The sequence below is a fragment of the Pristiophorus japonicus genome, chromosome 5 (assembly GCF_044704955.1).
Source record: "Pristiophorus japonicus isolate sPriJap1 chromosome 5, sPriJap1.hap1, whole genome shotgun sequence".
NCBI lineage: Eukaryota > Metazoa > Chordata > Chondrichthyes > Pristiophoridae > Pristiophorus > Pristiophorus japonicus.
In genome coordinates, this window is record NC_091981.1 from 59,467,232 (window position 1) to 59,490,154 (window position 22,923).

The following is a 22,923-nucleotide window of genomic DNA, read 5'->3' on the forward strand; positions in this document are numbered from 1 at the left end:
GACAAGATGGCTGACAAATGAGATGTAAACAGAAATGTTTCTATAAATTAAAGAAATTTAACACTCAAATAAATAGGGTTGAATACAAAGAACAACTAAAGAAAACGAAGGCTGCTATTAGATCAGCAAAAAGGCTAGTGGAAAAAAGGATTGGAAACAACTGCAGCAGTAATGTGAAAAGTTTTTTTTCGTTATGTAAAGAGTTAGAGAAATATCAAAGACTGTATTGGGCCACTGAAGGGTGTTCAAGGACAGGTTACAAATGACTCACTGAGTATGGTGAAAATATTAAATGAGTATTTTGCATTAGTATTCACCCTTGATGATGATGCTCCAATATTAGAATTTAATAATACTGGTTAGATAAGCATATTGTTTTAGAAAGAATTAAGAACTTAAAAATAGATAGAGCAGCAGGGCCGGAAGATAACCACCCGAGGGTCCTCCGGGAGATGGGACATGTGCTGTGCGAGCCCCTGGCCTGTATTTTTAACAGCTCACTGCACTCTGGAATGGTTCCTACAGATTGGAAGGTGGCTAATGTAGTCCCCAATTTTATAAAAGGTGACAAAGCAGACCCGGGTAACGATACGTCCATCAGTTTAACATCATGAAAAGGTAAGCTGCTTGAAAGAATCATAAGGGATGCAATATGTATATGAATACTTGGATAGGCAGGGTCATATTAGGTACACCGAACCTGGCTTCATAAAATGGGACCGATGCTTTTTACGATTTTTATTAATGATCTGGATTCAGCGGTTGGCAGCACAATTTGAAAATTTGCAGATGATACCAAGATCTGTGCGAGTGCTAGAACTGTAGAAGAGGCTCGTCAGAATCAGACAGATCGTAATGTGTTGGGAGATTGGGCTCAAGACTGGAAAATCGAATTGTATTTTTTGAAAAAGTTACAAAGTTGGTGGATGAGGGAAGCCCAGTCGACATTGCCTACTTAGAATTCAGAATTCAGAAACTAGGGTCCTGAACTTAAGGAAAGGAACTTCGATGGTTTGAGGTGTAAATTGGCTAGAATAGACTGGCAAATGATACTTAAAGGGTTGACAGTGGATAGGTAATGGCAAATATTTAAAGATCACATGGATGAACTTCAACAATTGTACATACCTGTCTGGAGTAAAATTAAAACAGGAAAGGTGGCTCAACCGTGGCTAACAAGGGAAATTAAGGATAGTGTTAAATCCAAGGAAGAGGCATATAAATTGGCCAGAAAAAGCAACAAACCTGAGTACTGGGAGAAATTTGGAATTCAGCAGAGGAGGACAAAGGGTTTAATTAAGAGGGGGAAAATAGAGTACGAGAAGAAGCTTGCCGGGAACATAAAAACTGACTGCAAAAGTTTCTATAGATATGTGAAGAGAAAAAGATTAGTGAAGACAAACGTAGGTCCCTTGCAGTCTGATTCAGGTGAAATTCTAATGGGGAACAAAGAAAAGGCAGACCAATTAAACAAATACTTTGGGTCTATCTTCACGAAGGAAGACACAAGTAACCTTCCGGAAATACTAGGGAACCGAAGGTCTAGTGAGAAGGAGGAACTGAAGGATATCCTTATTAGGCGGGAAATTGTGTTACGGAAATTGATGGGATTGAAGGCCGATAAATCCCCGGGGCCTGATAGTCTGCATCCCAGAATACTTAAGGAAGTGGCCCTAGAAATAGTGGATGCATTGGTGATCATTTTCCAACAGTTTTTCGACTCTGGATCAGTTCCTATGGACTGGAGGGTAGCTAATGTAACACCACTTTTTAAAAAGGGAGGGAGAGAGAAAGCGGGTAAGTATAGACCGGTTAAGCCTGACATCAGTAGTGGGGAAAATGTTGGAGTCAATTATTAAGGATGAAATAGCAGCACATTTGGAAAGCAGTGGCAGGATCGGTCCAAGTCAGCATGGATTTATGAAGGGGAAATCATGCTTGACAAATCCTGGAAGGTTTTGAGGATGTAACTAGTAGAGTGGAGAAGGGAGAACCAGTGGATGTGGTGTATTTGGACTTTCAAAAGGCTTTTGACAAGGTCCCACACAAGAGATTGGTGTGCAAAATCAAAGCACATGGTATTGGGAGTAATATACTGACGTGGATAGAGAACTGGTTGGCAGACAGGAAGCAGAGAGTCGGGATAAACGAGTCCTTTTCAGAATGGCAGGCAGTGACTAGTGGAGTGTCGCAGGGTTCAGTGCTGGGACCCCAACTCTTTACAATATACATCAATGATTTGGATGAAGGAATTGTGTGTAATATCGGCAAGTTTGCAGATGACACTAAACTGGGTGGCGATGTGAGCTGTGAGGGGGACGCTAGGAGGCTGCAGGGTGATTTGGACAGGTTAGGTGAGTGGGCAAATGCATGGCAGATGTAGTATAATGTGGATAAATGTGAGGTTATCCACTTTGGGGGCATAAACGCGAAGACAGAATATTATCTCAATGGCGGCAGATTAGGAAAAGGGGAGTGCAACGAGATGTGGGTGTCATGGTTCATCAGTTGTTGAAAGTTGGCATACAGGTACAGCAGGCGATGAAGGCGGCAAATGGTATGTTGGCCTTCATAGCTAGGGGATTTGAGTATTGGAGCAGGGAGGTCTTACTGCAGTTGTACAGGGCCTTGGTGAGGCCTCATCTAGAATATTGTGTTCAGTTGTGGTCTCCTAATCTGAGGAAGGACGTTCTTGCTATTGAGGGAGTGCAGCAAAGGTTCACCAGACTGATTCCCGGGATGGCAGGACTGACATATGAGGAGAGACTGGATCAACTGGGCCTTTATACATTGGAGTTTAGAAGGATGAGAGGGGACATAGAAACATATAGGATTCTGACGGGACGGGACAGGTTAGATGCGGGTAGAATGTTCCCAATGTTGGAGAAGTCCAGAACCAGGGAACACAGTCTTAGGACAAAGGGTAGGCCATTTAGGACCAAGATAAAGAGAAACTTCTTCACACAGAGAGTTGTTAACCTGTGGAATTCTCTGCCGCAGAGAGTTGTTGATGCCAGTTCATTGGATATATTCAAGAGGGAGTTAGATATGGCCCTTACGGCTAAGGGGATCAAGGGGTATGGAGAGAAAGCAGGAAAGGGGTACTGAGGGAATGATCAGCCATGATCTTATTGAATGGTGGTGCAGGCTCAAAGGGCCGAATGGCCTACTCCTGCACCTATTTTCTATGTTTTCCAGATTTCCAAAAAGCTTTTGACAAGATACCGCACAAGAGGATTCTCTGTAAGATCAGAGCCTTTGGTGTTCGTGGAAATATATTGAGCTGGATTCAGAACTGGCTAGCAGGACACAGGCAAAGAGTAGTTATAGCTGGATTTGGATCTGTTTGGAGACCGGTTACCAGTGGTGTCCTGCAGGGATCAGTGTTGTGACCGTTGCTTTTTACTATTTTTATTAATGATCAGGATTCAGGGGTTGGCGGCACAATTTGAAAATTTGCAGATGACACCAAGATCTGTGCGAGTGCTGGAACTGTAGAAGAGGCTCGTCAGAATCAGATAGATCTTATAATGTGTTGGGAGACTGGGCTCAAGACTGGAAAATGTATAACTTAGATATGCATGTGGGCAGGGCAAATACTCAACATTCATACACACTCCAGGGAAAGGCATTAAAGATGGTGGAGATAGAAAGAGATTTGGACATTCTAGTCCATACATCCTTAAAGGTACACAAGCAACGCCGTGCAGCGATAGCTAGAGCAAATAGGGTGTTGGGGTATATCCATTAGCCAACTTTTAAACTTATTAAACAATCTGGGAGAACTTTTAAAACTTACATTTTAGACTCTCAACCGAAATACTTTTAAACATCTATTACTAACTTACATCTTTGACTTTTAACAACTTTTAGAAACTTTTTAAATTGGGAAAACTTTTGTAATTATTTATTACTGATTTACATCTTAGATTTTTTTTTAGCCACTCTTGGAAACTTCTTAAAACGTTTTAACAACTCTTAGAAACTTTTGAAATAACTTGGGAACTTTTATCAACTTTTAATCTTTTAAAATAACTTTGGAAGTCACCTTCCTAATGCTTGCCCCTCAATCTAGCCTCTAGCCATCTACCATCAATGGCGCTACCCCCCCGGAGTCGAGCTTGCGGCCAACACTTCGCCGTAGGCAATTAGGCTTATAGAGCTGTGCCTGGTCTCCAGTTGTCTTGGACCCCCTTGCCACTGGACCAAGACCTTGCTCAGCTAAGCCCATGTGGTTGCCAGTGTGCAGCGGCCACCCCACGTTAAAAGAACTCACGCACAGGCATCTTCCACTCCGTCAAGATGAAGTTCGGGACCTGGAATGTCAGGACCCTCATGGACAATCCCAACAGCAACAGGCTGGAACGCCGCACCGCTATAGTTGCCCTGGAACTCAGACGTTTTGACATTGACATCGCCGCCCTAAGCGAGATCCAGCGGGCAGGGGAAGGCCAGTTGAAGGAACATGTTGGAGGTTACACCTTCTTCTGGAAAGGGAAACCAGAGGTAGAACGCTGCCTTCATGGAGTCGGCTTTGTCGTCAAGAATGAGCTGGTTGACCGCCTCAAAGACTCCCCCTGTGAGGTTAACGAACGCCTCATGACTCTCCGTATCACTGTATCTCGGAACCAATGTGTCACAGTCATCAGTGCATATGCCCCCACCCTCGATGCAACGAATGAGGCTAAAGAGGGTTTTTATTCCAACCTCAAGACAGCCTTGTTCCGTGTCCCCAAGGGCGACAAACTGATCCTCCAGGGTGATTTTAATGCGAGGGTTGGCAAAGACACAGCTCTCTGGGGAAACTTGATTAGCAGAGAAGGGGTAGGGAAAGCCAATTCCAGCAGTACCCTACTCCTGACAAAATGTCTAGAACATGAATCCTCATTACCAACACCCTGTTCCGCCAGAGGGACAAATACAAGACATCATGGCAACACCCTCGTTCCAAACACTGGCACCTGTTTGACTGTGTCATTGTCCGAGCTAGGGATTGCAAGGATGTGCGCAGGAGCTGACGACTGCTGGATGGACCATCGTCTAACCCGATCCATCATCAACATTAACATTGTCCCAAAGCAGAGGGGACAGCAGAAGCAGTTCCGCAAAAAAGTTAATGCCGGGGCACTTAGAGACCCAGCTAAGAGAGCCCTATACAGCCAGCGCCTCACAGCCAATCTGGCGTGCCTTGATGACCCTGAGATGCTGAATCCCCATAGCGCTTGGTCTGCCCTCCAGGCCTCTATAACCAGTGCCTGTGAAGAGACACTTGCTCATTCAACCAGAAAACATCAGGACTGGTTTGATGAAAATGATCAGGAGATCGAAGGACTAATAGATCTCAAACGCAAGCATTTCTGACCTCAAGCAACAGCCCAACTCAGGAGCTGCAAAACAACATTACAGACGGCTCAAGACTCAGGTCCAACAAAAAATTCGGGACCTAAAGAACAGGTGGTGGATGGAGAAAGCACAGGAGATACAACTGGCCAACAGCCACGATATGCGAGGATTCTTCACTGCAGTCAAGGCCACCTACGGTCCAAACTCCCAAGGCCCCACCCTACTCCTGGCCAAGAACGGGGAAACACTCATCAAGGACACTGAGGCTGTCAGGGCCCGTTGGAAGGAGCACTTTGAAGATCTCCTCAATCAAGACTCTGCCTTTGACTCGAGTGTTCTCGATTCCAACCCGCAGCGTGCGACCCGCCACCAACTCAGTGAAACTCCAACGTTGCACGAGGCAAAGCCATAAAACAGCTCAAGAATAACAAGGCTACGGGTGTGGATGGAATCCCTGCTGAGGCGCTAAAATATGGCGGAGATGCGCTGTTAGCACGGATACATGACCTCATCTCTCTCAACTGGAGAGAGGAAAGCATGCCGGGAGATCTCAGAGATGAAGTGATTGTGACCATTTTTTAAAAGGGGGACAAGACCGACTGCGGCAACTACAGGGTAATCTCCCTGCTTTCAGCCACTGGGAAAGTTGCTCGAGTTCTCCTCAATCGTCTTCTCCCTGTGGCCGAGGAGCTCCTCCCAGAATCACAATGTGGATTTCGTCCCCTACGGGGCACAACAGACATGATCTTTGCAGCGCGCCAGTTGCAGGGAAAATGCAGGGAGCAGTGCCAGCCCTTATACATGGCCTTTTTCGATCTTACAAAGGCCTTTGACACTGTCAACTGTGAGGGTCTATGGAGCATCCTCCTTCGTTTCGGATACCCCCAAAAATGTCAACATCCTTCGCCTGCTTCACGATGACATGCAGGCCGTGATCCTTACCAATGGATCCATTACAGACCCAATCCACGTCCGGACCTGGGTCAAACAGGGCTGCGCTATCGCTCCAAGCCTCTTCTCAATCTTCCTTACCGCCATGCTCCACCTCACAATCAACAAGCTCCCTGCTGGAGTGGAACTAAACTACAGAACCAGTGGGAAGCTGTTTAACGTACACCGCCTCCAGGCCAGGTCCAAGATCACCCCAACTTCTGTCATTGAGCTGCAGTATGCAGACGATGCCTGCGTCTGTGCACATTCAGAGGCTGAACTCCAGGATATAGTCAATGTATTCACCGAGGCATATGAAAGCATGGGCCTTACGCTTAACATCCGTAACACAAAGGTCCTTCACTAGCCTGTCATCGCCGCACAGCACTGCCCTCCAATCATCAAGATTCACGGCGCGGCCCTGGACAACGTGGACCATTTCCCATATCTCGGGAGCCTCTTATCAGACATTGATGCGGAGATTCAGCATCGCCTCCAGTGCGCTAGCGCAGCCTTTGGCTGCCTGCAGTAAAGAGTGTTTGAAAACCAAGCCCTGGGATAGCAGTGACATCGGGCCTCGAAAATTGCTTATGTCTTGCTGCATCTTGTATGTTTCACTTTCCAGCCTCAGCCCTTCAGTGTGTCCCTCATTCCCCTGGCAACCTCAGTTTTTCAGCGCAGACCTTTATCTCCACCCAGAGAGCTTAAGGTCTATGTGCGCCGCTCCAAAATGAAAGTCTATTCCGGCGAAACTTGGAACTTTTTTTTTGCCACAGTTGGCCACTAAAAAAATCGGACGTACCTCTACAACATAAAATTATAAAGAGACAGTGATAGAATAAATGAATGGGCAAAACTGTGGCAGATGGATTTTAACGCAGACAAATGTGAGGTCATCCATTTTGGATCAAAAACGGATAGATCTGAGTATTTTTTAAATGGTGAAAAGCTAGAAACAGTGGAAGTCGAAAGAGATTCAGGAGTCCAGTACACAGATCACTAAAATGTAGTAGTCAGATACAAAAAATAATTAAAAAGGCTAATGGAATGTTAACCTTTATAGCTAGAGGGCTAGAGTACAAAGGGGAAGAAGTTATGCTCCAGTTATACAAAGCCCTGGTTAGACCACATCTGGAGTCCTGTGTACAGTTCTGGGCTTTAGAAAGGATATAGTAGCCTTCGAAGGAGTGCAGTGTGGGTTAAACTATGAGGAGAGATTGCATAAATTAGGCTTGTATTCCCTGGCATATAGGAGGTTAAAGAGTGATTCGATTGAGGTTTTTAGGATTTTGAATGGAATTGATAGGGTAGCTATAGAAACTTTTTCTGCTGGTTGGGTGTGGGGGGGGGGGGGGGGGGGAGGGGTCTAGGACAAGGGGACATAACTTTCAAATTAGAGCCAGGCCATTCAAGAAATAAGTTAGAAAACATTACTTCACACAAAGGGTGGTAGAAGTGTGGAACTCTCTCCCACAAAAAGCAAAAGCTTAATTAATAACTTAAAATCTGAGATCGATAGATTTTTGGCAGCCAAATGTATTAATGGATATCAAGCCAAGGCAGGTGGATGGAGTTAGGATACAGATCACCATGATCTCACTGAATGACGGAACAGGCTCGAGGCGCTGAATGGCTTACTCCTGTTCCAATTTGAAATGAAGTGACTTTAATCCTCTCCAGCTCATAGTAAAGTAATTTGTGCAATACTCTATGCACATTGGCACCCGACGTCAAAAATAATAATGATATACTGGTGATAGAAGGCTACTGATGAGAAAAATACTGAGAAGTGAAATTCTAATGGTTGAAATTCTGCACATCAGAAATTTGTCAAACTTAAAGAATTGATGACAAAGCAGTAACATAGATGTGCTGAGCAGAAACTTGACCCAGGTGGAAAAATTAACCACAATCATGTACTATATCAATGGAGTGATAAATCAGACTGTGTAAGAAGTACTGGCCAGTTGAAGATTACCAGTTGGGTCATCATCAAAGTACCCTCTAAGCTGCATGTGTGCTCGGCCGCTTACAAGCTTTTACATTGGAAATAATGCGCATGTGCAGAAATTTAAAGGGACCACGCATTCAAAGAAAGAGGCCGCGCAGAACAATGCACAGCTTACAGGGAACATTAGTCCCCAGCGCTGCCAACCATAAAAGGTGGAAGAAGATTAGGAAGAGACTTCACAACAATAGAAAGAAAAATAAACAAAATCGAGCTTTTGTTTGGCACTCAAGACCTAAGGCCACAGGAGTTGAAAATATTGACACCAATTGAAAAGGCAGTCATGAAAGTACTTTAACCCAAAAAGTCAGGAGTGGGCAACAGAAGCCGAGATAGGCATTTCTGCAAATAATCAATAATCCGTTCGCAGAATATAGTTTGTACAGAGTGATGTGGACACCAGTGAGCCAGTGTTCACACTGAGAGTAACAGAGCCGGAGTGCTACATGTACAATGTTAGCACCACCATATACGCTTGGATGGCAAAGAAGTTGTAAAGAATGGAGACATCCATTTCAATGTTGTGTATAACAACTTGCAATTTTCCAACACTTTTAACATAGTAAAAACACCCCAAGATGTCTTGTCCATCTGCACTGAATGCCTCGTCGCTAGAATCACAAGTCTTGAATTAAATACCAACTTAAATGATTTACAAATCTGTTGAAAAACAGACTATGCTGTGAAAAAGTAAAAAATAAACATTCCACTGCTTCCTAAAATATCTGCACTGTTGGCAGCACAACGGCATACAGCTCCAGACAGTCGAGTAAATTCCACCCTCTGGGCTCTCAGCAGGGAGTAGCGCTGACCGGGAACAATTCACAGAAATTGCTGGCATACATCTGTGATTTTCCATCTACCAAATCTAATGGATAGACAAACGCTGGCTGTGTACCCTCACTGCACTCCTTGCAAGCAACACCCCACTGGGATTGTGGATTTGACTCGTGTGTCTGGACAGAAACCCAACCCATTCAAGGCACAACTTGTATGTCACTTGAGTATTGTAAATAAGCCAAAGGCCAAGACAGAAGCAAAATAGGCACTTCAGCAGGAGCAGGGGAGCTCATCTGATGGCACCCTGTACAGGGCAGGATTTCATTAAGAGTTTACACTATTTGCAAGAAATAAAATAATTGTTGCTCTGGAACACAGGTGGGTAACAACACTGCATGTGCAGTTGAAGTTATTTCTTGTTTATTAAAGGCTCTGGCATCAGGCTCTCGAATTCCATAATAATATATTCAGCTAATAGCTGGTGATAGGTTTCCCAAAGTTAATGAGAATGTAAAAGTGCATACACACTGGTTTCATTTAAAAGGGAAAGTGGCTGCTTACCCAGAGGTAACTAGAGATTCTGTTGCAATGTCAGAAGGAATGAAAGCTAATCCACTAAAGCCAAGATTGGGACGAGAAGGAAATGATGGCTGTAAAGCCCCAGGGAGTCCACAATAGAATCAGTGTGGCAGTTAATCAGTGGTAAAGTGTCCAACATATCACCTCGTTACTTTAATGGAAATAGTGATGCATTTACCATAAGACTGTACCTTTGTCACTGCAGCACAGATTCCATAATTTTAATTCTAGCAGAACGGATTCTCCCTCTCCCGAGTCACCCAAGGTCCCCAATAGCTCAGACTTGCCTAGTTACTCACTTAGGCACCGATGTCTTACCCTTACCAACTGAATCCCACCAATGCTGTCTCTCCCTATGCGCCTGTGGCTGCGGAGACAAATGGAAGAAAGAGTTTTAAAATAGAACAAGCAAGCGAGCACAGAGATTGAAGAAGTGAAATGTATCAGGCAGCATCTGTGGAGAGAAAAACAAAGTTAACACTCCATCAGAACTTTGTTGACCCGAAATGCTAACTCTGTTTCTCTCCACAGATGCTGCCTGACCCGCTGAGATTTCCAGCATTTTCTGTTTTTATTTTACATTGGTAGAGTTCATGATGGTGCTAAAAAATATTTTGTATGTTATTCACCCAATTGGGGGATTAAAAGTTTATTACTTCTGCAGGGGCTGTGCACTCGAATCTATCTGTCTTTATAATGAAATATGGGGCAGATTTTTTTTGTTGTCTTCACTGTCTGGCTGGTAATAACGTAGAACGAATCACTTGCCCGATTTTCATTTTATCGTTCAATATAAAAACACGGAGTGAGATAAGGAGTTCCATAGTTTTGAGGTTTTGGGATAGAATTTGTTTGCACAGCGCTCAGTCTTGCTTTCAACTTAGTGGTGATGTAGGGAAAAGGAACAAGATTAGGGGCTCAATTTTCACTACCATTCTGCGCCATTTTTTTTGCGTCCGCTGTTTTTCTGGAGCAAACTAAAATCTGCAAGGTTCACTAAAGTTTCTGCGCCATCGTAAACTACTTACTGCCAATATTTTTAGTTCCCAATTTTTTGACGTCACTGGCTGGCTGCCAGCAGCGCAATTTCTAGCCAGTTAAGTGAGTTTGGCCAACTAAGATTTTTTCAAAAACGGCACAGTGCACCATTCTGTAAAAACTTACGGGAAATTAAGAAAATCGTCTCAGTAGATCGAGTTCCACACCCCAGGATAGCAGCAGTGGGGCGGGGGGCCTTTCTGCCCGAGAAAGAAGCGATACTGGGAGCGGGGGACCATTTGGCCCGGAATAGGAGCAGCACCGGAGGGGGGGGGGGGGGCCTTTCGGCCTGGGATAGGAGTTCGGGGGTGGACAGTGATGGCCTTTTGGCTCGGGATAGGAGCGGCACTGGCACCAGGGGCAGGGAGCCTTTCGGCCTGGGATTGGATCGGCAGGGCGGGGGTGGGGGCGGTCTTTCGAACTGGGATAGCAGTGACATCGGGCCTCGAAAATTGCTTATGTCTTGCTGCATCTTGTATGTTTCACTTTCCAGCCTCAGCCCTTCAGTGTGTCCCTCATTCCCCTGGCAACCTCAGTTTTTCAGCGCAGACCTTTATCTCCACCCAGAGAGCTTAAGGTCTATGTGCGCCGCTCCAAAATGAAAGTCTATTCCGGCGAAACTTGGAACTTTTTTTTTGCCGCAGTTGGCCACTAAAAAATCGGACGTACCTCTACAACTGCGCCAAAAATCGGCAATGTGGAAAATTGGCCCCATAGGATGGTGCAATGGGAGCTTAGAATTAACGAGAAACAAAAGCTCACTGCAGTACTGACCATTGTAGAATTTATAAAAAGAGTGAAGATGACAAGTTACAGCCAAAAGGGGAACTGCAAACAAGCAACAAGGTTTTTTTTTTGGATGTGTTTATTTGCAACACCAAAAGCTCCAATTGGTCCCCTTGGATGACAAGTACTGATTGGTCCCCTTGGGGGACAAGACACACCCAGAATGTGTAATTAGATCCTCTCTGCCTACGTAATCAGTTACTTTGTAAAGTGTAATTCAAGCCATTCTGACTGCCTATTCCAGACAGAACAGAGCTCCCTTGGAATGGAAAGGGCTCACCCTCGCAGGTTATACTCACGGGAAGACTTCTATTACTCCTGCAAACAAGTTCCTGCCCCCACCGCCCAAGTTGCTGACCTTCTCTCCCGAAGTTTCTGACATTGGCCCCCCGCCCAAGTGCCCGACCTTCCCCACTACCTGGCCCAAGTTCCTGACCTCCCACACAAACCACGCCCCCCTCCTCTGCCCGAGTTCCTGACTCTCTCTCTCTGCCCAAGTTCCTGAGCTTCCCCCACCAAGCTTCTGACCTTCACCCCTTGCCCAAGTTCCTGTCCTTCTTCACCCCACCCCCCTAGGATTCCGGACCTTCTCCCCTGCCCTGGATTAATGACCTTCTCCCCCCAACAAGTTCCTGGCCTTCCCACCCCCATAGATTGGGCATTATGTGTTGGTCACGGAGTGTTAACAGGTTTATTGGGTATGAATTGAATAGTGACAATGGCCTGACTATCATATTTCATCCAGTTCAATTATGTCATTTGCCACACACACACCGAGCTTTCCGAGAAATCAACCAGATCTGGGGGGAGAGGGGAGAATGTGGTGTAAAGGGATGGGGTTGGAAGAACGTGGTGTGGGTATAAAGGGGGCGAGGTTGGAAGAACATGATCCATTTTACCATGTGGATCATGTTCTTGCTCTCACTCCTTCTTCCCCCAACCCCCTCCCCCCACCCCCGAGTTCCTGACCTTCTCTCCCCACTCAAGTTCCTGACCTCCTCTCTCTCTCCCCTCCCTTCAATTCCGCCCCCCCCCCCCCGTCCCAGTCGCTCTCCCCTCCCTTCTTTCCCCCATTTTCGCCCCCCCCTCTCCAATTCCCTTTCTCTCTCACCCCTCTGATTCTCTCTCCCAACCCCCCACTCCGATTTCCTTTCTCTACCCCCCCTCCGATTTCCTCTCTTCCCCCCCCCCCCCCCACCTCCGATTTCGAACCTCTCTTCTCGCCCCAGCCAGCACAGACCCAGTGACCGGTCTTGGCCCACGGAGCCGAACAAAACGTGGTCCACGCTGCACTGCAGCCACGACTGTGGGGGTGCTGCGAATGTGTGGCCTTGGTGACAACTTGCATGCGCATGTGCAAAAAGGGGCAGGGCCAACTGCATGCATGCGCAAAAGGACACAAAACTGTTCCTGGAGATAATCAATTTTTTTTCCTGTCAAGGAATATGAGGGGAGCTGTAAAAGCTTCTCAAGTAATTAGTGCACTATTCAAATCTTGGACAGATTTGGATTTCATAGAAAGTTAAGAGCTGTTGAGGGGAAGGATTTGGCACAAAAGAGGACAACAAGCTTCTCTGAGTCATATCCCTCAGTCATTCGTTTATAACGACTTGCATTTATATAGCACCTTTAATGTAGTAAAATGTCCTAAGGAGCTTCATAGGACAGGTTAGATGCAGAAAGAATGTTCCCAATGTTGGGGAAGTCCAGAACCAGGGGTCACAGTCTGAGGATAAGGGGTAAGCCATTTAGGACCGAGATGAGGAGAAACTTCTTCACCCAGAGAGTGGTGAACCTGTGGAATTCTCTACCACAGAAAGTAGTTGAGGCCAATTCACTAAATATATTCAAAAGGGAGTTAGATGAAGTCCTTACTACTCGGGGGATCAAGGGTTATGGCGAGAAAGCAGGAAGGGGGTACTGAAGTTTCATGTTCAGCCATGAACTCATTGAATGGCGGTGCAGGCTAGAAGGGCTGAATGGCCTGCTCCTGCACCTATTTTCTATGTTTCTATGTTTCTATAATCAGACTAAAATTCAGGCAATCAAATTGTTACAACTATAGACAATGAACAATCTTTTGTAAAAAAAATTAAATTATATGTATATATATCCAAACTTCTAGTGACAACTGAACCTGGAATCAACATTCTAATTTTCCTCACTTCCTCATCATCAGTATAAAGCTGATTCAGCGACCCCCATACTCCTCGCAAGCTGGATGGGCATTCATAGTCAGCACATGACCGATTTCCCGCAGTGCTCACTCTGCAGTACCCACAGAACTGGTCCTTCTCCCAGTCCTTCACTTATACTATACCAGTTCACCTTTTGTGTTATGGTTAACAGCAATTGTTGAAGTTATTGAGTTCAAAAATAAAAATACAAATCACATGAAACTCATGTACATACCATATCTAATGCACAGTCTGTGTTTGATAAATCAAGATGAGCAAGAGCATTTGGCTGAGCCAGGAAACTGTACAGGTTCTGCAAAAAACAAACAGAATAAAACTGAACAAACTACAACTTAGTTTCATTCATTCAGAGTTCAGGCATTATACTGTAATGGTTTCATTTTAATTCTGGTTGAAAAAACAAATCATATCTGTAGTAAGCTCAAATGTCAGTCTAAATTATAAAGGATTGCATCACTAGAATTTGTGAAAGGTGAACACTTAATATGTGTAAGAGGTGAGCTGCCACTTGAAGGACCAATCTATTGAAGCTGTGGCACATCATTGGCTAATCATTCTACTTGCCACAAACAACAGCTCACATTACCCATGGAGCTCTGCCAATAGTTGCACAAAAGAAACTTTAGTTATTTACCACCATCAATCCTCCCTGGGCTCTTTGAATCTGCACTTCAAAATATTTCTAGGTAATAAGTACCATAACATATTTGAGTTTTTACATTACAAATCTTCAGATTCAACATCATGGACCACTCCTGTATGTGACCCTTCATTAGTTATGACCTGGAATGTACCTTTACATGCCCAATATCTAGATAAATCCTAAAGGCCCAGCGGATCTAAGAGAACACTTCTCCCTGTATTTTGGCTTATTGGATATAACGTGCCCTTAGCTGATTCTTCCGATTTCGGTAGATGGAACAAATAAATATCAGACTATGGCATGGACTATAACTACATTAGATTTTTTGAACTTTAAACAGATAAATGACCACTATTACATACAACTATATTTACAGTAACCAGACTACTTATATTACAAAAGCAATATACTGCGTATGCTGGAATCTGGAATAAAAACAGAAAATGCTGGAAATCTCTGCAGGTCAGGCAGCATCTGTAGAGAGGAAGCAGAGTTAATGTTTCTGCGTTTGGTCTCCCCAGTGTAGAGGAAACTGCATTGTGAGCAGTGGATACAGTATATTAAATTGATACAAGTATAAATAAATCACTGTTACACCTATAAGCAGTGTTTTGGGCCCTGGACGGTGGGAAGGGGAGGGGGTGTTGGGGGTGATTGAGGAGTGGACCACGGTATTGCGGAAGGAGTGGTCCCTGAAAGGGGAGGGTGGGGAAGATGTGTTTGGTGATGGGATCACATTGGAGGTGGCAGAAATGGCAGAGGATGATCCGTTGAATGTGGAGGCTGGTGGGCTGAAAGGCTGAAAGGCAAGGACAAGGGTAACACTATGGTTCTGGGAGGGAGGAGGTGAGAGTAGACGTGTAAGAAATGAAACGGACATGGTCGAGGGCCACGTCAACCATGGTAGAGGGAACCCTCGGTTGAGAAAAGAAGAATACCAAAATTACTTCAGTTTTGTCACATATACATTACAGTTTTCTGGTGAACTGTGTTAATACATCGCTAACTGCTTTCTTTTCTCAAGCACTGTTTCATAAGAACATAAGAAATAGGAGCAGGAGTAGACCATTTGGTGCCTCGAGCCTGCTCCCCCATTCAACAGCATGTCTGATCTGATCTTGGCCTCAACTCCACTTCCCTGCTCTCTCCCCATAATCCTAGACTCCCTTATCATTCAAAAATCTATCTATCTCTACCTTAAATACATTTAATGACCCAGCCTCCACCGCTCTCTGGGGTAGAGAATTCCACAGATTCACAACCCTCTGAGAGAAGGAATTCCTCCTCATTTCATTTTAAATGGGTGACCACTTATTCTGAAACTATGCCCCCTAGTTCTAGATTTCCCCACGAGTGGAAACATCCTCTTTGCATCAACCCTGTCAAGTCCCCTCAGAATCTTATACGTTTCACCGTTTAATACTAAAGCAAAATGCACATCTAAAGAAATGTCATTGATCTGAAATGTTAGCATCTGTGGAGAGAGAATCCAGCATTTTCTGTTTTATCACATTTTAAAACTGCTGCAATCCACCCCTTCCTTAAAAAGGCCCCCCTTGAGGCCTCATCGGCTTGAACTACTACCTAGAGTTGCCAACTGTCTCAGATCGATCGAGGGTCTGTGAACTTTCTTTGACTTCTCATGGGCAGCCTCTCAGCTGTTAAAACTTCGTGCACCACAACAAAATTATGTGAAGATACTCAACTACAGGGCACCCAACCATTATAAGGTAAATGTAATATGTGCAAACTATGTGTTAGGGTCACATGATCAGACATCACATAGGAACATAGAACAGGAGTAGGCCATTCAGCCCCTCGCTCCTTTTCCGCCATTCAATGCGATCATGGCTGATCTGTGACCTAACTCCATATACCCGCCTTTGCTCAACAAAAAGCAAGCAATCTCTGATTTAAAATTAATTGATCGAGCAATTTGCGGAAGAGAGTTCCAAACTCTACCACCCTTTGGAAAAGTGCAGCAAAAACTTATTGCGTGATTCTCCGGTTGAAATCGGCTCCGTTCCAGGTCGGCACAGCGTGGAGACATCTGCGGGAGGTGGGGGCGGGGCCAAAGCGTGGCACCGATTCTCTGCCTGCAGGGGGGCGGAGCTAGGTCGCAGAAGCCGACGTCGTGCCGGAAGCCCTGCACATGTGCGCTGGAGCGTGCGCGCATGCGCAGTGTGAAATAAACATTGGCACTCGGCCATTTTTAAAGGTACATCTGCAAAGGTGCTGTTTTGTTTTGTGGAGCTATGGAAAGGCTTGTGAGTGAATTTTACTGATTTTTTGTGCCTGAAGGAGTGCTTTTAGCAGCAATGTTGAAGAAATCACCTGCTGAAATCAGTGAGTGCTGCTTTTTGCTGCTAAACTTCCAGAACAAATGCCGCATAGATGCATGCAAAATAAGGACTGTGTGTTTTGAAAAATCAGTGTCAATTCAATAAAGCAATGGAACAACGTCCACCAAGAACAAAGAATTTCTTGCTTGAGGAAGTGGAGACATTAATTAACGTCCTTGAGCAGAGATGGCAGGAGCTGGATACCAGCAACAGAGGTCACATAAAAGTGCCACCCAAAGAAATGAAGAAACGATGGAACCAAGTTGCAGAAGATTACTGCGCAGTGGTGCATACCAGGAGATCTGGAAGCAAGTGTAAAAAGAAATGGCACGACCTTGGTCAAGTAGTTAATGTAAGTAATATTTTCATTTTTCAAATGGAATCGTAATTGTAAATTGTATATGTCCCACCCTGCAGAAAGCCGCACTCTGTAAAAAGTTATATTTTAATCTTTGCTGAAGAAATTGGCTCACAACAAAAGGGAAACAACTCGAACAGGAGGAGGCCCAACAAATCTGCATCCACTGACACCCTTGGAACAGAGGGTAACTGCTATGATGGAGAAAAGCAATCAATACAGCACAAGCTGGGCCCACACAGGAAGGAGAGGGTAAGTCCTGAAAATTCATCGTGGCCCTTCAAATCAACCTGCTGCCTGGCCTGCTATGTGTGAGAGTACTCATGCCACGCATCCTGCCCCGTCCTCTGCTGCTAAACATTTGACTGTTCTGAAATATTTTGCAGAAGATGATGATGATGATGCCAATCCTGAAGATCCTGAAAATCCAGAACAAGAACCAGAAGAATCAGATGCGGACGAACCAGACTGGCTGCAGGCCGCGATTACTGAAATGTCTTCAGGGGAGACCTTCCAAATTAATATTTATGAGCCCACATTAGCGGACATCAGAGTTTCAATCCCTTGCATAGGTTCTGGCTCCACTTTCCATGGTTTTGATTCCGACGTTGCGGGTCCCAGCGGTGTTACTGATATAATGGAGCAGTTTACACCCACTGACCCACCATCCCAACCCACGGCTCGCACTTGAGTGGTGCCGGATGCAAGACCCAGGGCCGCACCGTCCCAGCCTGCGGCTCCCACTCTCATGCTGCCGTTTGGAACACCGAGAGTCCCGCCGTCCCAGCCCGCGGTTCCTCGTGCAGTGCTGCCACGAGGCAGACCCAGGCAGAGGAGGAGATTGGCGACACGCTCTCCTGAGATGCAGCGTGCAACAGATGCGGCTCAGGTTGTGGCATTGGGTGTGGAAACCAATGAGCTTACCCGATTACTCGTGGGCAGCGTCAGTGCAGTGGGTGAAGAGGTGACGGTCCTGACGGGAGAAATAGCAGTTATGACACGGGAAATGAGGGAGGGAATGTCCGAGGGAGTGCAATTGATGGCATAGGCCGTCAGGGAGGGCATGCAAGTGACGGCACAGGCCCTCATGGAGGTAGCTGCTGCAATAAGAGCACACAGCCCGGCCAATCAAATGACACCCCCATGAAGATGTGAACATTCACCGAGATGTGGATGAGAGATGGTTGAAGCCTTTCTTTGCTGCTTTTGTTCTTGTTCTTGATGTAACTGTAGTAATGTTTTACAAATTGAAATTGTTTTGTAAGTTTTGTAATTTTACAACTTATAAGTGATCTTAGGTTTTGAAGTGATCTTATTGTGTAAATGCTCTCACATTTTGTAACTTATTTAATTTTGTACCTAAAAAGTGATCTTGAAATTTAAGTGATCTTAAGGGTGTAAGATTTTTCACATTAAAATTGTTTTGTAACTGTACAAGTTTATAAGTGACCTTAAAGTTTTTAAGTGATCTTAAAGAGTAATATTAAAAAGTAAAGTTTGATACAACAAATATTTTATTACACTAACGTTAACTTTTCAATAAAATATTTTTTCATTGAAACTGAATCATGTTCCATTAACACAACACAACATAGAAACAAGTCCAAAAAATAAACATGTCGATGCGCAAGAGTTGTCGCAGAGCCCTCAGGCATCAGTAATTGAAGCATTCACGGATGAGCTGCTGGCGCAGGGCTCGAGCAATCGTTAAAGGAGCACGATGGACCGCGTTCCTCCGACCTCGTGCTCCAGCATCAGGCACTTGCATGCTTCCCTGATCGTCGTCATCATCCTCATCCTGCTCTTCCAAATTACTATCATCAGGCACTGGCCCCTCATGTGGGTCTTCTGGTTCCACTACCAGCTCATGGTGGCTAAGTTATGCAGTATGCAGCACACAATAGTGAAGTGACTGACAATCTGAGGAGAGTATTGCAAGTGGCCTCCGGAATGGTCCAGGCATCGGAAACGCTGTTTCAAAATGCCAATGGTCCTCTCTATGATGCAGCGCGTCGCAATGTGCTCCATATTGTATTGATGGTCAGCTTCCGTCTGTGTTACGCGTAGGAGCATCATGAGCCCGGTGGCCAGGCCGTACCCTTTGTCTCCTAGTAGCCAGCTCTACCCTTCTGGCTGCTGTTCAAACTTGTCAGATATAACGCTGTCGCTTAGGATGAAGAATGTTGAGAATGATGTGGATGATCGTGAGAATGACGTGAATAGCACGTTTAGTGAGTTGGTCCTACCGCAGGAAAAGGGTACACAGCCAGATAGGGAGTGGGTGACCAACAGGAAGAGCAGTGCAAGGAAGGTAGTGCAGGGGACCCCTGCGGTTATTCCCCTGTAAAACAGATACACCGCTTTGGGTACTGTTGAGGGGGATGACTCATCAGGGGAGGGCAGCAGCAGCCAAGTTCATGGCACCGTGGGTGGTTCTGCTGCACAGGAGGGCAGGAAAAAGAGTGGGAGAGCTATAGTGGTAGGGGATTCTATTGTAACCGGAAAAGAGAGATGTTTCTGCGGATGCAACTGAGATTCCAGGATGGAATGTTGCCTCCCAGGTGCAAGGGTCAAGGATGTCTCGGAGCGGGTGCAGGACATTTTAATAAGGGAGGGTGAACACCCAGTTGTCGTGGTGCATATAGGTACTAAAGATCTAGGTAAAAAATGGGATGAGGTGCTACGAGACGAATTTAGGAAACGAGGAGCTAAATTAAAAAGTAGGACCTCAAAAGTGGTAATCTCAGGATTTCTACCAGTGCCATGTGCAAGTCAGAGTAGGAATCGCAGGATAGCTCAGATGAAGACGTGGCTTGAGGAGTGGTGCAGAAGGGAGGGATTCAAATTCCTGAGACATTGGAACCGGTTCTGGGGGAGGTGGGACCAGTACAAACCGGACGGTCTGTACCTGGGGAGGACTGGAACCAATGTCCTGGAGGGGGGGGGGGGTGTTTGCTAATGCTGTTGGGGAGGAGTTAAACTAATATGGCAGGGGGATGGGAACCTATGCAGGGAGACAGAGGAGAGTAGAATGGGGGCAGAAGCAAAAGATAGAATGAAGAAAAGTAAAAGTGGAGGGCAGAGAAACCTAAGGCAAAAAGCATAAAGGGCCACATTACAACAAAATTCTGAAGGGGCAAAATGTGTTAGAAAGACAAGCCTGAAGGCTCTGTGTCTCAATGCGAGGAGTATTCGGAATAAGGTGGACGAATTAACTGCGCAGAAAGCAGTTAACGGTTATGATGTAATTGGCATCAGGGAGACATGGCTTCAGAGTGACCAAGGCTGGGAACTCAACATCCAGGGGTATTCAACATTTAGGAAGGATAGACAGAAAGGAAAAGGAGGTGGGGTGGCATTGCTGATTAAAGAGGAAATTAATGCAATAATAAGGAAGGACTTTAGCTTGGATGAATCGGTATGGATGGAGCTGCAGAATACCAAAGGGCAGAAAACGCTAGTGGGAGATGTGTACAGACCACCAAACAGTAGTAGTGAGGTTGGGGACAGCATCAAACAAGAAATAAGGGATGTGTGCAATAAAGGTACAGCAGTTATCATGGGTGACTTTCACCTATATATTGATTGGGCTGACCAAACTGGTAGCAATACGGTGGAGGAGGATTTCCTGGAGAGTATTTGGGATGGATTTCTAGACCAATATGTCGAGGAACCAACTAGAGAGCTGGCCATTCTAGACTGGGTGATGTGTAATGAGAAAGGACTAATTAGCAATCTTGTTGTGCGAGGCCCCTTGGGGAAGAGTGACCATAATATGGTAGAATTCTTCATTAAGATGGAGAGTGACACAGCTAATTCAGAGAGTAAGGTCCTGAACTTAAGGAAAGGTAACTTCGATGGTATGAGGTGTGAATTGGCCAGAATTGACTGGCAAATGATACTTAAAGGGTTGTCGGTGGATAAGCAATTGCAAACATTTAAAGATCACATGGATGAACTTCAGCAATTGTACATCCCTGTCTGGTGTAAAAATAAAACGGGGAAGGTGGCTCAACCGTGGCTAACAAGGGAAATTAAGGATAGTGTTAAATCTAAGGAAGAGGCATATAAATTGGCCAGTAAAAGCAGCAAACCTGAAGACTGGGAGAAATTTAGAATTCAGCAGAGGAGGACAATTGGTTTCGTTAAGAGGGGGAAAATAGAGTACGAGAAGAAGCTTGCCGGGAACATAAAAACTGACTGCAAAAGCTTTTATAGAAATGTGAAGAGAAAAAGGTTAGTAAAGTCAAACATCGGGCTCTTGCAGTCGGATTCAGGTGAATTTATAATGGGGAACAAAAAAATGGCAGACCAAGTGAACAAATACTTTTGTTCTGTCTTCACGAAGGAAGACACAAATAACCTTCCGGAAGTACAAAGGACTGAGGGTCTAGTGAGAAGGAGGAACTGAAGGATATCCTTATTAGGCGGGAAATTGTGTTAGGGAAATTGATGGGATTGAAAGCCGATAAATCCCCGGGGCCTGATAGTCTGCATCCCAGAGTACTTAAGGAAGTGGCCCTAGAAATAGTGGATGCATTGGTGATCATTTTCCAACAGTCTATTGACTCTGGATCAGTTCCTATGGCCTGGAGGGTAGCTAAGGTAACAACACTTTTTAAAAAGGGAGGGAGAGAGAAAACAGGTAATTATAGACCAGTTAGTCTGACATCAGTAGTGGGGAAAATGTTGGAATCAATTATTAAGGAAGAAATAGCAGCGCATCTGGAAAGCAGTGACAGAATCGGACCAAGTCAGCATGGATTTATGAAAGGGAAATCCCGCTTGACAAATCTTTTGGAATTTTTTGAGGATGTAACTAGTAGAGTGGACAAGGGAGAACCAGTGGATGTGGTGTATTTGGACTTTCAAAAGGCTTTTGACAAGGTCCCACACAAGAGATTGGTGTGCAAAAGCAAAACACATGGAATTGGGTGGGTAGAGAACTGGTTGGCAGGCAGGAAGCAGAGACTCGGGATAAACGGGTCCTTTTCAGAATGGCAGGCAGTGACTAGTGGAGTGCCACAGGGCTCAGTGCTGGGACCACAGCTCTTTACAATATACATTAATGATTTAGATGAAGGAATTGAGTGTAATATCTCCAAGTTTGCAGATGACACTAAACTGGGTGGCGGTTTGAGCTGTGAGGAAGACGCTAAGAGGCTGCAGGGTGACTTGGACAGGTTAGGTGAGTGGGCAAATGCATGGCAGATGCAGTATAATATGGATAAATGTGAGGTTATCCACTTTGGGGGCAAAAACACAAAGGAAGACTATTATCTGAATGGCAGCAGATTAGGAAAAGGGGAGGTGCAACGAGATCTGGGTGTCATGGTTCATCAGTCATTGAAAGTTGGCATGCAGTTACAGCAGGCGGTAAAGAAGGCAAATGGTAGGGTGGCCTTCAAAGCTAGGGGATTTGAGTATAAGAGCAGGGAGGTCTTACTGCAGTTGTACAGGGCCTTGGTGAGGCCTCACCTGGAATATTGTGTTCAGTTTTGGTCCGCTAATCTGAGGACATTCTTGCTATTGAGGGAGTGCAGTAAAGGTTCACCAGACTGATTCCCGGGATAGCTAGACTGACATGTGAGGAGAGACTGGATCAACTGGGCCTTTATACACTGAAGTTTAGAAGGATGAAAGGGGATCCTGACGGGACTGGACAAGTTAGATGCGGGAAGAATGTTCCTGTTGTTGGGGACGTCCGGAACCAGGGGACACAGTCTTAGGATAAGGGGTAGGCCATTTAGGACTGAGATGAGGAGAAACTTCTTCACTCAGAGAGTTGTTAATCTGTGGAATTCCCTGCTGCAGAGAGTTGTTGATGCCAGTTCATTGAATATATTCAAGAGGGAGTTAGATATGGCCCTTATGGCTAGGGGAATCAAGGGGTATGGAGAGAAAGAAGGAAAGAGGTA

At 45.2% G+C, this 22,923-nt stretch overlaps 1 protein-coding gene across 5 annotated transcripts in view; it reads right to left on the bottom strand.

The window, feature by feature from the left end:
• The window catches only part of LOC139264358 (F-actin-uncapping protein LRRC16A-like), a 554,868-nt gene that overhangs the window by 239,524 nt on the left and 292,421 nt on the right, over nt 1-22,923 (bottom strand). For all 5 annotated transcript variants that reach the window (XM_070880668.1, XM_070880667.1, XM_070880669.1 and 2 more), the window contains one exon: nt 13,877-13,954. In XM_070880668.1, coding sequence (XP_070736769.1) covers nt 13,877-13,954 — 78 coding nt within the window. The remainder of the gene's footprint in view (nt 1-13,876; nt 13,955-22,923) is intronic.